The 17,071-nt window shown below is 39.9% G+C and overlaps 1 protein-coding gene across 1 annotated transcript; it reads left to right on the top strand.

The window, feature by feature from the left end:
* The first annotated feature begins 2,150 nt into the window (after nucleotides 1-2,150).
* LOC138026103 (uncharacterized) lies at nucleotides 2,151-15,446 on the top strand. The gene is made up of 3 exons (XM_068873300.1): nucleotides 2,151-2,168; nucleotides 9,276-9,607; nucleotides 11,066-15,446. Exons 2-3 carry the CDS (start codon nucleotides 9,277-9,279, stop codon nucleotides 12,079-12,081), a joined length of 1,347 nt encoding a protein of 448 aa, XP_068729401.1. The 5' UTR covers nucleotides 2,151-2,168; nucleotide 9,276; the 3' UTR covers nucleotides 12,082-15,446.
* Nucleotides 15,447-17,071: the final 1,625 nt, after the last annotated feature.

Here is a 17,071-nt window from a genome sequence, read left to right as displayed (position 1 = left end):
GCGGAGGAATCTGAAGTAGAGTGTGTTCAGTCTATCTTCTTGTCTCGTGTATGTAGGCCATGTTTCTCTCCCATACAACAGGGTGATGAGGACGCATACAGAGCATTCAAGTCACTATCCAGTGAGAGATTGGAGGTGATTGTTGAGCCAAGGTACTTGAAGGCGTCCACAGAGTTGAGTGCTTGGTTGCTGATCAAGATGGTCGGCTCAGCATGGGTCCCCATTACCAGTACCTCAGTCTTTTCGATGATGCTAAGGTCAAAGTCCTGGCAGACAGTCGCGAAGCGGTCTATGATCGCTTGTTGTCCGCTCTCTGTGTGACTGACAAAGGCAGCGTCGTCGGCAAAGAGCATCTCTCTTAACAGCACTGACTGTCTTCACTTTGGTCTTAGCGCGGAGAGGAGTCAAGTTCAGTAGCTTTCCGTCGTGGTGTGTACGGTGGAGGAGGCCGCCCTCACTGCAGAACTAGAAGGCGTGTTCAAGAGGAGGACAGAAAAGAAAATGCCAAACAGGGTGGGTGCCCACACGCAGCCTTGCTTCTCTCCACTGCGAATTTTGAACGGGCGAAATATTATAACTAAAAACACACATGCACACAAACGAGATGCTTTATCAACTTTATTTATCGTCGAATTTAGTACCTTACTAAGCGAATGTCTCTATAGTTGAGTTTATTGCTTTCCGTGGTAATTTTAGCCTTTCTACCACCTTCACTGTGTTCCGGATTCCGGATTTTAGGCAAACCCTTAGAAAAGAAAGTTTTGCCGTGAGAAAGTAGTTTTGCCGTGGCAGCTGTGGGCCACCGTAGCTCTCGTCTGACCCTTGTAGCTCAGTCGGTAGAGCAGCGGTGATCTAACCCGAAGGTCGTGGGTTCAATTCCCACCCTGGTTACAGTTAATCTCTGTCCTTGTGTAGGCTCACATGGTTCATATGGGGTAGAAACCCAGCACTTCACATTACACTCTAATCAGTTAAGTCTATTTACAAGTGCAGCCGAGAAGTTGAACTACGGACTGCCACGATCAAATTCAACGATCGAGCGCGGTGGTCAAAGCAGGTCTTGAACGCGAGATCTCCGGGTCTAGGAGAGCTGCCACACTTGGAGCAGGATGTCATGAGCTCCAGCTTACTTTGTTGGCGTATGTGCAAATGATCTTGTCCTCCTCGATACGTACCGTATCACGACTGAACAAAATGATTAGATTTTTGTAAAGAACTGTCATTTTGATATGTAGGTAAAAGTGCCATGTTTTCATGTTTTCCTTTTGTCCACCAATTCACGGTTTGACATTTACCAGTACAGTAACTGACTTGATCTGACTTCTGACGACTAAGCTCTAGTTGTTCCGCTCGACGGTCACATTCAAGGTTTACAGGTAAATTTCCGCTTATGCGGTATAACTTGACGAATAAAAAAAAAAGAAGAAAAACAGAAGGAGCGAACATCTGCGGAAATTGAAGGTGAGACGTGTTTGGCTTTTATAATTGATTCGTGCTGCAAGCATATCGAACTTCAACGTTGAATATAGCAAAAGAAAAATGAATGTATATCTCACATTTTTCCGCGTATAAAAACGCACGATTGAGGTATGTTAAAGAAATTGAATTGAGCATGCGCAAACTAGCAAAAATAATGAAATTTTAAAGTGAATGAGACGCCATTTTACTGCACCTGTTTTTAAATACTCGAGCAAGAAAGATAGTTGTTAATGAAAAACGAGGCTAAAATTCCATCTAATACCTTGTTTTACCCTCGTTCTGAGCCCATTGCTTGTAGATTGTACAGAATAAAGAGTAAAAAAGAGTTTTGTGGCTGTAGAAGCGGTAAGTGATTGACAAACGGGGCGATATCCTGGGTCAGAGATTAAGCGAATTTATTATTTACATGATGATATTTTTTACTGTTCATACCCCCTTATGACTCGCCCTAGTTTTGTGTTTAAAAAATGTCTACCAGACTAATAAGCTTCCCTTTGACAGAGCAACTGCGAGAAAAAGGTTAATTGGAGCTCCCGGGTTATGTTTCAATTCATGGTTCGATACAAATTTATGATAATTTATGAAAAACCTAACATGTGCGACACTCCTGAATTTTGATAGGAAAGGCCGCTCAGACGCCAAATTGAGAATTAAGGAAAAAACTATTTATATTTTACGACCAAATTCAGGTAAGCTGGAGGTATTTTGTGGTCCACTTTTTAGCCCAATCAGAACAGGTGGTAAAGATAAATTGATTCCCAGTTTCGGCTCATTGGTGATTAAGACAAAACATCGCAGCGGTCTCTTCTTGTTTTAAGTATAACACATAGTAATTTACTATTTATTGTATACTGTCGGCTTCGATAATCTTGGCCTTTTTCGTACGTGTTAGATTTGGCAAAGACTTTGAAAACCTTGTCCAAACATCACTGACAACTGAAGGGTTAACACTACTTTTCTCTTCCTAAACGACTGGCTGCTTGTTCAAGCGATTTTCATAGGTATGGTGGTTGTATATTTCCTTGAAAACTGATTGATTCAATTTCGAATATTTTGCCGGCATTCGTAATAGCTTGTAAGTTTTTTTCTTCGAAATATACTCATTGTAAGAATATCTGCCAGAGCACGGGATTGAAAAAAGATCTTGGCAATTCTGTCGCAGATAGATAAAAACGCATAGAATTTCATTTATTTTAAATCACGACTTTTTGACAAGCCTGCTTGTAAGTAGTATAATTATTCAGTGATAATTAGCAGGGTTTGGACTAGCGACAGATTCTTGGTGCTGTAGAGAACTGCGAGACCGTTGTTACCCAGCGCGAAATCTCAAGCCAAAAAATCAACTCATAGCCAGCATGCAAGCAAAGTTGACAAGCCAAGACTAAGTAAATACTGAAAAACATTTTTAGTGGCTATTTCAGGGCGTAAACAGAATATGGAACGCAGCTGATTCGGTCAGACTGGACATTAAGACAGGGGCACCCAACGAGAATATAGTTCAAAACCACTTAAACATAGCATTGTTAAACGTATTTTAGTCTTTAAACGGTAGATATAGCCAAATTTTTATCCCCTAAAAATTTTTCATCTGTTCGGATTCCCTAGCTGAAAGTCTAGTGATCCGAAAGTTATAGGGATCAAAACTTACCTTTTCGAAAATTTCAACCAGAAAAAAGGCTCCCGAAAATTCTAGGTGACCTTTTTAGGGTAAAAATCCGTTAAAAATGGGCAATTATACCATTTTTTAGATATTCGAAAATCCTAGGACAGGCAGGCAAGCAAGAAATTTTACAACAAATGTTCCGAAAATTCTAGATCTCAAATTGTCTTCCGAACAGATATTTTCCGAAAATTGACGTTGGGTGCCCCTGATTAAGATTTCGCATGTCAGATGTTGATCTCATTTATCAAATAACTTAGTTCGCCTCACTGCGTTTTTGTAAAACAGGCAAAAAAATTGAAAGCAATCAAAAAACAAGCTAAGACTTTTTTTTTCCTCGTACATCGAGGAAAGAAAAGAAGAGAAAGAGAGAGAACAAAAGAAAAAAAAAACAGAAAGCGACGAGTAAGCGAGCGACTGCGAGCACCAGAAAACAGGCGAGATATACGACACAAACAACGAGATAGTCAGCAAAAAAGAGCCCGAATAAAAGAGATGATATAGTGATGATCAGCGGAAGGAGCAAACAGGAGTACGAGAAAACAGGCTGTCTGATAATGGAGACGAAAACGGCGAAACGAGAAGGAAAAGAGCACCGGAAAATAGACTAATTCATACAATATAGTGAGCATGCCTGCCAGCGGACAAGTCGTATGGTAAGCAGATTTGTTATAAATGATGATATATCTGAAAACAAAAAGACAAATAAATAACTGAAGAGCTTCGCTTTTAGGCTTGCCTAAATGTATAGGTAAATTTGAATCTGGAAAAAGAACTATCGAGCGAAGGATGAAAAGCTTTTCTTTCCAAGATTCAGTGTTAAAGGGAACCTCCACTCTTACTACAGAATAAAGTTAAACCGAAGAAAATGATGTTTACAAATTTGTTCGAAATTTGTTTTCAAAAAAGTGTTTATATCTGGAAAAGGGAATTTTTTTTTTAATCGCTTATTCTCGCTTTCAAATTTCGCGGGCGCCGCCATCTGGAATAATTGTGACGTGTTACGGTTGCCCTATAACGCTATCCACCGAATAAGTCACTATCCAGCGGATAAACACTAGCAAAACCGATTGAGTTATTCAGTGGATAGTGATTTATCCAGTGGATAGCTCCATCCACCCTTCGCACAAATGGGACCTCTGGACAACTAAGTTGGCGTTGTACCATGCACAATCATGAAGCCCGAGGTTTCAGATCTAGCACATGCTTACACCATGCAACCTTACTTATTCGCAAGCTTTCAGTACATGGTGTACATAAAGTTGTCAACGGTCTTCTCAGCTTCCGGAAATTTGTCAGCACACTTCTGAGCATGGGAAATAAGAACGAGTTGCATTGGGAACAGAACGGAGATACCGTATCACTAAATAAAAGCCGATCATAGCAATGACCCAGTTCGGAGTTTCAAGTAATGAATGTGCACGTCGGGATAAAAACATGCATATAATTGTCTTTTTTGTTCAGGTGAATAGTTGAATTGCGGTCGATCCATGGATGGATCGACTTTGTGATGATACGGGGCGGATCGACTCGGATCGACTCAGGGGCGGATCGACCGGTTACCGAATAGTTGCACAGTAAATAGAATTTGCATTAGAAATCCTTTGTTTAATATATGCTTGCTTTTATCTCGACGCACGCACGTTTTTTGAAACTCTGAACCAGTCTTTCAGTAAAACTCGAAAATGTCCGGTTCGCAAGTGGAGTCAGTGAATTGCGCCAGAGAAACCGAAGGTATGGTGGTTTGCCTGACTGAGCTTGTTAGAACATCCAGAAGCTGGAACATCTCGCAAATATCATCCGGCCGACAAGGCTTAATATTTTGGCCCTCGACGGAAACAAATCAAGACATCAGTTCTTATTGTAATTTAGAAAAAGGAAGTACTGTTTCCTCCGTCTTTCATTGATGCATCGTAGAAAACTTAAGCTTGTAATGGTTTTTTTTTCTGGGATCACAGAAGCGCGCGAAAGAAACCATGGTTCGTTGCAATAAATTTGGGAACTTTGTGCACGTAACCTTCATTCTTGTAGCCTTTAAAAACATTGTCACATGCTTGCATAATCTCTGCGCCTGTTAGCCCTAAAAACTTCTGAGTCTGAGAAGAGATTCATCATAATTATTCTTCCTTTGGGGTTCACGTATCCCTTCATGATGATGATCCCTCCCGATCTCCTATCGCCGAATTCTTGTAGCTTAGTGTGGCTATCACCTGGGAGGGAGTATGACGGACGATGGAACTCCTCGATCCTCCGGTGAGACTCAACCAAGGTTGGTCATTGGTGCGATTTGGTCTGTGGAAATCTTTCCACCCGTTTCTTTCAAGACGTGATGGAATATCATCGGAGCTTCGTAACTCGCCAACGTGTGGTCTCTTTGCTCAGTATTTTCTGAAAGAGCGCTGACTACAGATGTGCCCGATGGTTGAAAGTTTCTTCCACTCGAATGGTGAGGTGTCACTGGTTCTGTTGTCAAGGACACTTGCTGAAAGGTTTTCAGGGTTTAGCTTCCATCGAGACTGGCTATCGATATATATGATTTCTACACGTCGAGAAGATATTGTCACTTTACAGTCTCCTATATTCCAGTGGTGTAGCAGCTGTCGTAACTTTCTATTGTTTGGTATTATAAGAAGCTCTATTGTTTTTAAGTCTAAGTCATTGTTTCAATTGTTTAGTCCTTCGTTTTTGGCTGGGTAGCGCGCCAATCACATTGTACGTTACGAAGCTCCTCTGCTGCAGCTTCTGTTTGATAGAAACCTGTGGAACACTGATCAAACATCACAATTACATACATATATAATTGACCGCTTCCTAGAGGGGTTTTTCAGGGCCAATGAAACAGTTAACAAAACGACTGCAAAGAATAACAACATCAAGTTGACAACTGTTAAGAAGTCCAACTGGAGGCCAGCCAGTTGGCTTTTTACTAGTGTAGCTGGGAAGTTGAACCAGAGACTACCAGGAACAAATTCAACGAGTGGTCAGAGCGGGCCTTGAACCCGGGATTGCGGTATCCCAAGGCAACCGGCGTAACTACACACTAAACGAAGGTCACACTGCCTCCCTCCACATTTGTCTCAAGCTTATTGGCTATTTAGAAGTGTTACAGTAACTTATTGGTTCTCGTGTTAACTGCTTCTGATGTGTCCCTGACCGAGGTGTGAATGAGTGAATGAATGTAATTTCTTTACCCATGGAACACTTTCAGAGCGCTCAGGAGCTCTTTCATGTGTTCGTTCATTCCAGATCGAGTTGGAATTTGGCCGGCAGTAAGAAAAACCTCTCGGAGCAAGAAGAGAACCAAAAACAAACTAAAAACACATATGACGTACCTGCGAACGCAGACGTATTTCCGGCGATCGAGAGAAACGACCGCCGGAAACACGTCTGCGTTCGCAAGGAATCGAACCCGGGCCACATTGGTGGTACGCTCTCACCAATGCGCTACCCCTGTTCCCCCTTGTTCTTGGGACATCAGTATTTTGGGACGGCGACAACCTGTGGACCTGAGCGGCATAATCCCATTTCAGTCAACTGCATGGGCCATAAAGCTAAGACGTGTATCTAAGATGAGAAACTTGCTTCATGGCTGATTTCTATCTGTAGACACCTCTGCCCACCATTTTCTTACTGGCTGAAACGTTGTCTGTCCACCAGAGACATGAAAGCAGCTGTCCAAGATTCATAAGATTCAATAAATCTTATCTTTTTTTTTTAGAAAACATCAGTAGTAACGTTACTCCTCTCAACTTGACTTGTATGATTCTTCGCGAAAGCTGCTTCTTCCCTGATATGGTACTAATGGCGTAGCTTGTACGTTTTGTTTTCCCATTTTAGATCACGTGATGTTCTCAAGGGAATTTCCTTTTTCTTTCTTAATAAGTTTATATTCGTGCATATATCATCTGTTGCTCGTAGTGGAAGCAAAATTTTGATCATTTAATACGTTGTATCAGCTCTTGCTCAAAATTTTAATTCTTTAAAAAAAATCCAGTTTGTCTACCGTTTCGTCAACGTCAACAACTACTTCGAGCTCTCTATTTTTCCAACTTGGCCTTCATGGCGGAAGTAAGGTTGTCGGAAGCGACAACCGGAACTACGACTTTTCAATACTCAAGAGGGTTCTTTCGGCTACTTTGCAGTCGCATTCATCAGAATCCGGTAATAATGCAATTTGGATGTTAACGTATTTTTAAATATATAACAATATTATTATTTGAACAGAGTCCAATCAAATGGATGATGCCACTGAAATTTTCACAGTTAATTAAGAGTATTAGGGTATTAGAACAGATATCTTGTGAGGGACAAATCCTTCAAGGAGTTGTCGAAAGTCACGCAACGTTATTATTGGAAGAAGTTGCTAAGGGGACGAACGCGTTTTACAACCGTGATAAACTTAACACTTTTCATGTTTTAGACACCTTGTAATTCAATCTCGGTTTCAAGAGGCTTTGAATAACAGACATTTACATAGCAGGTCGAGCAAATCACGCAGAAACGACTTGAAGATTTCTCAACAATAATGATTTCTTGCGAATTTCGACGCGTTAAGCCCTTTCAACTCTTAAGCCAAGGAAATGAAGTCAGGGTTTTTGTGCCTTTACAGTGCGAAACGCCTTACCGCGGCCACCTAACAGACTTATGCGCCAATTAGGGTGTGCGAATTTGATTGACACGCACACCTCCTTGCAAAGTTCGCACGGTTGTAAGTTGAACACCGTTTCATGGGTTGTTGAGTTGACGTTCTTACACGTATATAATGTAGTTGTCAAATGTGAAAGTTTGTTGGGTAGCGGCGGCACTTCAAAGTCGCACTTGCATTTTCAGCGCTCATGCATGTCCAGAAATACACGCAATTGAGGGACAAATTCCTATTTCTATTTTATTCCCATTTTTAGCAATAAGGTAATTGTAACAGCTAGCGTTATTTTTCGGTGAGGGCAAATGCAATATGTTTCTTTTAACTTTTTAAAATATCCCTCGCTTCTCCACTCTTGAGCGAGGTCTCACGAGCCCCACCCTACTCGGGAGCTGTTTGCATCGCGTGAGTGCTCGTGCTTGCGTGACGTCTGTAAAATATAATGAATATTTAATGTTTACAATTGTTACGAATAATTAACAAAATGTACTATTTTTGGTCTGATTGCCGGCTATAAATAAACATTTGTCAACTATTTTCCATCAAATCCCTTCCCCGAATAACAGACCGAATTGCTCTGAAGTGGTATTTCAACGACATAAAGTCATAAGATATATATCCACATTAACCGGACGGTGAGTATTATATTCATTAAAGCGCCCTCGATCATCCGTCCACTTTGTCAATGTCTATATCAACAAATGAGGACAGGCTTTGCCGCATATAAATCACCGTGAAAATCATCGATCACGCACACTTGTATAATCAGGTAAAATCAGTCTTAAACATGAAATTACACAACTATGATACACTGTATCATAGTTGTGTAATTTCATGTTTACGACTGATTTTACCTGATTATATGACACAATTCAATAAATTCAATTTACGTTCTCCCTCATCAACAATATTTGGTCTCTTTTCGAAAAACGACCGGAGTTTCCTTGTCTTAAAAGTCAATATATCTGTTGTCACTTTGACCTCACGCATGGTAAATTCAATTTTCCCATGGCAAGCTGTTATTCTTGATAATTCATTGACGATCTTTCCTGAGCTTTGATCGATTCAGGCATTGAACCGTTTGAAGAGGTAGGGCGTGCAGTTGTAGTTCCACTTTCGTACTTTGTACTCAATTGCATAACCTTTGCATGTTAGATCAAACTTGCAAAAAGTGGTCAAGGTAGCCAACAAAAGAGAAATAGATCATTCTTCAAACTGAATAGTCAAAGTTTTCCCGCGTTGCTTCTAATAAATAATTATAGAAGAGAGAAGAAGTACATTTTATCATCAGCATTTGCTGGGCACGTGTAACATTTACCCTGAGGGATATTTTGCAAATTCTGCCCAATGATTGGTTGAAACCAATGGCGCCAGTGTGTTAACCCAATCAGCATGCGACTCTCGGTATACTCCCAGCTGCTACTGCAGATGTCAGTTTTTCCACTGGCTTGTTCTTGTCGAGTTACGAAGGTATTTTTTTTGTTGCTTCCTTAGAATGAAGCAAACAAAATGGTATAGTCTCGAAGAGGTGAAACAGCACAACACCAAAGGGGATTACTGGGTAGTTATCGACGGTGGCGTTTACGATGTAAGCCGTTGGGCGCCGTATCATCCCGGTGGGGAACTTCCAATTCGTTATATGGCCGGTCGCGAATGCTCTGATGTCTTCAAAGCCTTTCATAAATCGTCCATCATAGAAAAGAAGCTGCCCGCTTTCAAAATTGGCGAGGTCAAGGATGATTGCATGGCGTCTATCAAGGGCTCTTCCCTGGACCAAGACTATCGCAGATTAAGGGAAGAAGTCGAGGGCTGTCTTGACACAGACTGTAAGTTGATCTTTTGTCTTTGTGGTCGGTTTCTTTTTCTGGTTTCAAGCTGCAATTAAGTTCAATTTTAGAAAACCGCCTATTGAATGTGAAGGAAATGTTGTGGATTTTAATTTCCTGTTTGTTTTTTTAAGCTGTCCTACCCTTTTGATCAAAATCTTATCGAAATCATAAATTTTCACCTGTTTTGTTCACACCTTTTACGCAATTTCAAACAAAGGTTAGGAATAAGCTTTTCAAGTTAGATATGTGGAACTTGAAATTTTAAAATTTTAATACTATATTCAGCAGCACCTTCGCAAAGAAAACGTTGACCTTGAAATAATAATAGTTCTTTCGTTTACTTCTGACATTTAGTCTCCTCCCCCAAAATTGTCGGCCATAATTGGAAAACATTGTTGAACTAGTTTTCCCACATGTTATGACAGTGCAAATATTTTTGACATGAAAGGTGACAAAAAAGAATTGAAGAATGGGAAGAGTTTGTTCTGAATGCAAATGACAAATACCGCCTATTCAATATATATTTACTAGCCTATTCAATGCCGTACCGGAAGGCGATGTCGGTAGCAGAAAGCAGCGAAGGGCCAACTGCATCCAAAAGCGATCGCACGGGCCGAAATCCCGGGATGACTCGTTTGGTACGACGCTCCAGTGCCATTTCTGGAGGTACTGCGCTAATGAGGATGCAGTGTGCCAAGTGGTTAGGGTGCTTGCCTTGAGATCCGGAGATCCGGGGTTCAAGACCCGCTCTGACCACTCGTTGAATTTGATCCTGGTAGTCCCTGGTTGAACTTCCCAGCTGCACTTGTAAATAGCCAACTGGTTTGCCTCTGGCCAGTTGGGATTCTTAACAGTTGTTGTTGTTCTGTTCCATCGTTTTGACAGAGCAGAACATTCAACAACAACGGTTAAGAATCTCAGCTGGCCGGAGGCAAGCTAGTTGGCTATTTACAAGTGCAGCTGAGAAGTTGAACCAGGGACTACCAGGAACAAATTCAACCAGTGCCCAGAACGTGTCTTGAACCTAGATCCCTGGATCTGAAGGCAAACGCCGTAGTCATTGGGCCACACTGCCTTCCCACAAATATGCATATACAGATATGCATATGTTTATGATAAATAGTCCCAGTAAAGTCCTTCTGTTTAGACCATGCCATGTTTATTCTTGCTCTTACTGCTTCCTCTTACCCTCCTACACTTATGGTAACCCCAAGATACTTGAATACCTGTACTTGTTTCAGCTCTGTGTTTTAATCCACAATCTTCAGGTGCACTCGGTTCTTGGTTTATCTCGGCTTGAATGCTCTTATACAAAAGGTTCTTATTTCAAAAAAGGGTGTAGGAGAGTACCTTGCATTAAAACCACTTGTGTGTGTTTAAATGCCTAGTCGTATGCATTAAAAACTGTATCCTGACAAAATACAATTATCATTAATTTTCTTTTTGTTGCAATAGATTGGTTCTACGTCCAGCAAGCAATCAATTTGAGCCTCATATTTGCAGCACTGATTTATGGCGTGGTATTTAGCAATAACGTTTACATTCAAGTAGCGTCTTCTTTTACCATGGCTCTTTTTTGGCAACAAATGGCATTTGTTGGACATGACAGTGGTCACATGGCTGTCACACATGATTATTTCACAGATTGGGTCATCGGCGTATTTGTTGGAAACATGACGACAGGTGTCAGCATTGGATGGTGGAAAAAAAGCCACAATGCCCATCATATTGTAACAAATTCAGTTGAATTTGATCCTGATATTCAACACCTTCCTGTCTTTGCTATCACAGATAAATTTTTCAAGTCTGTGAAGTCCATGTATCATGAAAGGACTCTTTACTTTGACGGGCTAGCAAAGTTCTTTGTCTCATACCAACACTGGTTATACTTTTTAGTCATGGGTCTTGCACGTTTCAATCTGTATGCACAGAGTTTTTTGTTGGTGTATTCATTACCTAGTGGACGAAACAAAAAACTTGAACTGTTTGGTTTGATTTTCTTCTGGACGTGGTATATTTACTTGTGTTCATTTTTTCCCAGTTGGACATCACTGTTTATCTTTGTCTTCGTGGCACATTTTCTCGCAGGCATACTTCACATTCAGATAACTCTAAGCCACTTCTCCATGGAAACCTACAATGGCCACCCAAATGAGGTATTCCAAGACAGTGGTTATGTTCTCCTTCAACTGCTAACAACAATGGATATCGATTGTTATCCTTGGCTTGATTTTTTTCATGGGGGGCTGCAGTTCCAAATTGAACACCATCTCTTCCCAAGGCTACCACGTCACAAGCTGCGGGAGACAAAATCAAAAGTTCAAGCACTTTGCAAGAAGCACAATGTCCTATACAGGTCCAAGACATTCATCTCGGCTAATGTAGAAGTCATCCAGCAACTTAAAGAAACAGCAGCAAAGGCACAATGTATTTCTCCTATAATATGGGATGGAATAAATGCCGTTGGTTAGGAAATATTATTGTTTCTTACCCTACTGATAGTTTGTTACCGACATCTTTCCACAGGTCGGAATTAAGTTTCGGTCATATTTGTTGAAATGACAAGTCGGGGAGTAATATGTTTTGGGTTTTTGAATTTTTGGTCTTTGTAGCACCCATCAAAAATAATTTCGTCAAAGCTAGTGATGAATTTAACCCTAAGGTCATCAGCAACTTTCCAGATCCAACCCCGGCTGTCTTCTTCATAACTCTTTAATTCCCCCTTTTCCATAGGCATTGTTTGAAGGAATTCGCTAATATGTTGGAAGAAAATTGAAATACACCTGCCTAATGGGGAAGTGAATTCAAGTTTTCCCTTGTCTTTGCTCAAATATTGCTGGCTGCTTGCTTAGTAGTAATGCAACATGCTTTGTTAATCAATGATAGTTGTTATTGTCTAGTTTCTGTCTAGTTTATATCTACTCTGTTTCTGAGTCACTGACTCTCCAGCTGGAACTGGAGGCATCGAAATGTCACTGCGCCATTTGGCCAGTGAAATTATATTATTTTCATTTCCTCAAATTTTGTTTGTCCCAGGGAATTAATCCTGGGATTTTTACTGAGGATAATAATCAACCAAAGCACGATTGTCCGGGTGAGTGTAGTTCCAAGAAGGACTGTTTGAGATGACATTAGGGAGCTTACGCAACAGGACGGCTGGAAGACTCAGGACGGAAGAATGACGAAAAAAATGTACTGTAAGATTGGGATTGCACAGTCTTGCACGACATTTTTTTGTCATTCTGCCGTCCTTAGTCTTCCAGCTGTCCTGTTGCCTAAGCTCTCTACTGACTGACATTTTGGCAACCTTGAACGGAAGTTACGTTCAGGTTCGAGTGATTTGTGTGACGTCAGTAGGTACTATAAAAACTCTGGTCGTAGAAACAGTGATTGCTGCTTTTCTAAACACCAAACGCAATACACATATCTCAAATAGTCCTTTTCAGGACTACATTCACCCACACCATCATACTTTATTTAATTATGATGTGACTCCTCGTTTCAAACCATTTATGACTGTGGGTATAGTATATAAAATTTCTTTGACCTATTAATGTCCCCTAAGCGGTGACCACAAACAGGGAAAATTATGTGACATCACATAGAATTAAATTTACCTATAATTCTCATTTTTGGGATTGAAAGTGTTACTGATATTTAAAAGCTTTTGGGATGGTTATTTATCTCAAATTTGAGGGATTTGTGATATAAAGGGCTTTGCTTAAAGTGCCTTCGAATTAAAACATGTCTTTTGCTTATTTTAAAGACCTTTAGAAAGGATGAAGAATGGTGTTGTCTATTTTGGAATATCTTCTCTTGGTTCTGAGATATTCAAGTTTTTTTTCAAAAATTGATGACGGCGCAAACTGTACACAACTGTAATAAATCACAAAATTGAGAATATCTCTGAAAATATTGGATGGGTGTTGTTGAAACTACTCACCAGTAATGTACATCAGAGAAGGCACACTCGTTTTCAGTCCCTCTTTGCAATGAACCAAATATCTCAGATTTTGAACTGATAAGTGCAGGCAGATGGTCAGACTTGAAATGAATGTGCTACCCATGCTTTACATCTGTGTATAAGCTTGCCAAGAGTGAATAGGTTTTATTATGACAATAAATCAATCTTGTGTTAAATAGAGTTTAAATAGAGTCAGCCGCAAAAATAGTTGTCAGCGTAGATGGTATCATCTTGTGCATTGCCTGACATAGATTACCACTGCCAAGTTTGAACAACATCCGTCCAATGTTTTCAGAGATATAATAATTTCTCAATGTTGTTATTTAGTAAAATCATGTGTACAGTTTGTGAATTTGAACAAAAGCTTGAATATCTTTGAGCAAACCTTGTTAGCAATGGAAACAAATTAAATTCCATTTTACCTTGCATGGAGTATTGTTATCTTAAGCTTTTCAAAAATGAAATTTAAGCTATGCCCTTTCTGTCCAAACTTTTCAATACAAGTAGTTCTTCAATTATTCTTCAGTATAATTTAGCATGAAATATGAAATTGACAATACTTAAAACGTTACTGTATTTTATTATCATGGCATTGGTAAGTTGAATATTATTGTTAATTATGTTGAAAAGTTATTTATACTTAGAAGATTTTATTGCAATCCTGCGAAGAGTTAATTATAGTAAATGAACTTTCAAGTAATAATATTGTTCTTGTAAATATGTATATACATTGTTTATATAAATAAGTGTCTGAACCTGGTGCTGGGTGGCCAAGTGAGTCCACAAGAAAATTTTGACCACTTTGATGACCAATATCCTTGTCGATGAGAGTACAGACAACGCTGAACCACATGCGATTTGTTTTTCACCTTAATATTCAACGTTAAAGGAAAAAAAATGTCTATAACTTTCTTGCAATCTGATTGGTTGCTTGACACATTGATACAAGCAGCGTTATCTAGACTCTTATTGACAACAGATTACAAGCAATAATTATTATTGTGGTAAAAAGTAAAATCTTGGTTCCAAAGTATTAAAATGTCTCTATATCAGGCCTGTTTAAAATTCTAAAGCCTACTTCGGGATGGTTGTATTTCTCTCAAAATTGATGGGCTTGTGATATAATTATAAAGGGCTTTGCTTAATTAATGTTATTATTCGTTGGTCAGGTATATCAAAGCTTTGATTGATTCCCTAGGAAAAATATTTACACTTAAGCCAGGCTCGAAGTTTATTTTTGGCTTTGGGAGCACTTTTGCGACCAGATGTAAATTTTTAGGCGCATTGCTGAAATTTTAAGCGCAGAGTTAAAAATTTTAGGCAATTTTAACAATTAGACCCGTAGCCCGCAAGGGGTATGGGCCAATAGCCCATGAGGCGAAGCCGAATGGGCTATTGACCCTTGGCCCTTGAGTGCGAAGGGTCTAATTGTAAACGTCATAAAATGAAACCTATTTTTTGGAGAATCAAAAAGCCAAAGGACTTGTAAGAACTAGAAATGAATATACAAGCAAATATATTGTTTGGTTGGGGCAGCAGCTACTATCTGAGCAACATGTTCAAGCATGTGGAGAGTTCATACAATCCAAATTTACCTGCATGGCTCATGTGCTCCTCTTGAAGACAAGTGTAAACCATGGATATGGACTAGGCACTGCCCTTCCTCTGACAAGCTTTTGCACACTGACATTTCTGTACTGTGTACAAATCTGTTGCTGCTCTAAGTTGGACTTGCATGTTATTATTGCTTGATGCAATGAAGCATCCATTAACTAAATAATATTTCATTATTTAATGGAAAATTAAATTGATTGCTTTCACTGATTTGTTAAAGGTCTTGCATATAAATAAAAAAGATGGTTTCTGAAGTAATTGTGTTTAGTAACGTATGATGTTAATCTAAGGGAAGTGAAGCTGGTTTTGAAAGCTACAGCTGTTATTTGTAATTCTAGCAGATTCCATTGTTCTTTTAAGTCTGAGCTATTGTTTGTAGTCTAGTCTTTATTGTTGCCTTTTACCAAGCAGCCAATCACATTGAAAGCTAACTAGAGCTGCTTGCTCCACCCTCGTGTGAGGGCAAAGTTGGGAACTCAGGGTGGCTTAGTGCTAATGTCAACCACACCTACCACCTATGCGACCCAGGTTCAACCCTGGCCTCGAGGTTGTATGTGGGCAGAGTTTCAGTCAATCTCAGTGTGACTCTGAGGGTTTTTGTCCGGGTACTCCGGTTTTCCTCCCTCGTCAAAATCGACCCTAGATCAATAACACCAGGCAGATACCCTCGTATAGGGATAACCTCTGATGTTCCCCCCTTTCATTACATTGAATGAATAAAGTTGGTATTATTATTAAGTTAAAGTCATTTGTTAAAGGAGGCTTGAGAGGGTTTTCCACAGATAACAGTGGGTTCTTAATGAAAAAGGTTTGCAACACTGTTGATCCTTTCAGATTTCAAAAACACCATTTAATTTTCTTCCCCAAGATGTAAGATTGGTAAAGTCTGCTATGAGCCTAGAAAAACCATCAGGCCGGCGCTTGTCTATCTGCGGTTTCTGTAGCATGAAGCGACTAGGAGTATTTCTACTCCCCCCTTGATGGGATGCTAGTCCATCGCAGGGCTACCCCCAGCATTAGATTCACCAGTACCCATTTATACACCTGGGTGGAGAGAGGCACCGTGAGAGTAAGGTGTCTTGCCCAAAAACACAACACAATGTCCCTGGCAAGGACCCAAACCCGGACCACTCGATCCGGAGTCGAGCACACTGACCATGAGGCCACCATGCCTTCCTTTCGCCAAGATGTAGCATGAGGGAATTTATGACGTGGAACTCAAGTTATTTAGATGAAAAAACTGTACTACCAGATAGTTTGAATTTTTTTTCACAAAAATGAAGACAAATGTTACTTGTATACAAATAATGTAGGAGGGTCAGTTTAAGATATTAGGAAGCTTGAGCACCAGGCCACAGTTGTTCAAAGGCTTATAACTTTATCCACTAACTCACTATCCAGAATACAGAATACCCTTTACGGTAAACCTTTGCCAAGGTCTTCATACATACTAGTTATGCAATGCTTTCGAGGAGTATACCGTGGAATATCCCACAATTCACTTGTATTTTTCTTGGTATACACACAATCCTTTCGGCGATTGTGTATACCAAGAAAATACAAGTGACTCGTGGGATATTCTATGGTATACCATAAGAAAGGTTTGCATAACTATTTTACACCATGCCATAGAAAATACAATGGCCAGCAAGGCACAATGGGAAGGTTGGGTGTGATACAGTTGAATTGCACTGATCAATGGGAAGGTTTGGTGGAATACTGACCAATATACAACAGCTTTCTTTATTGCATTACGATTAGCTGTATTTTCTATGGAATGGTATAAAAGCCTTTACTTTGATGTGCTCCAACTGTGCATATTCACACTTCCTTTGCGTAGTTAAAAGCTGTCCAATAGTAACTTATCCACTGGAATAGGCCTT

The sequence above is a fragment of the Montipora capricornis genome, chromosome 12, assembly GCF_036669925.1.
Source record: "Montipora capricornis isolate CH-2021 chromosome 12, ASM3666992v2, whole genome shotgun sequence".
NCBI classification, from domain to species: domain Eukaryota; kingdom Metazoa; phylum Cnidaria; class Anthozoa; order Scleractinia; family Acroporidae; genus Montipora; species Montipora capricornis.
This window is presented reverse-complemented; position numbering and strand designations above follow the sequence as displayed.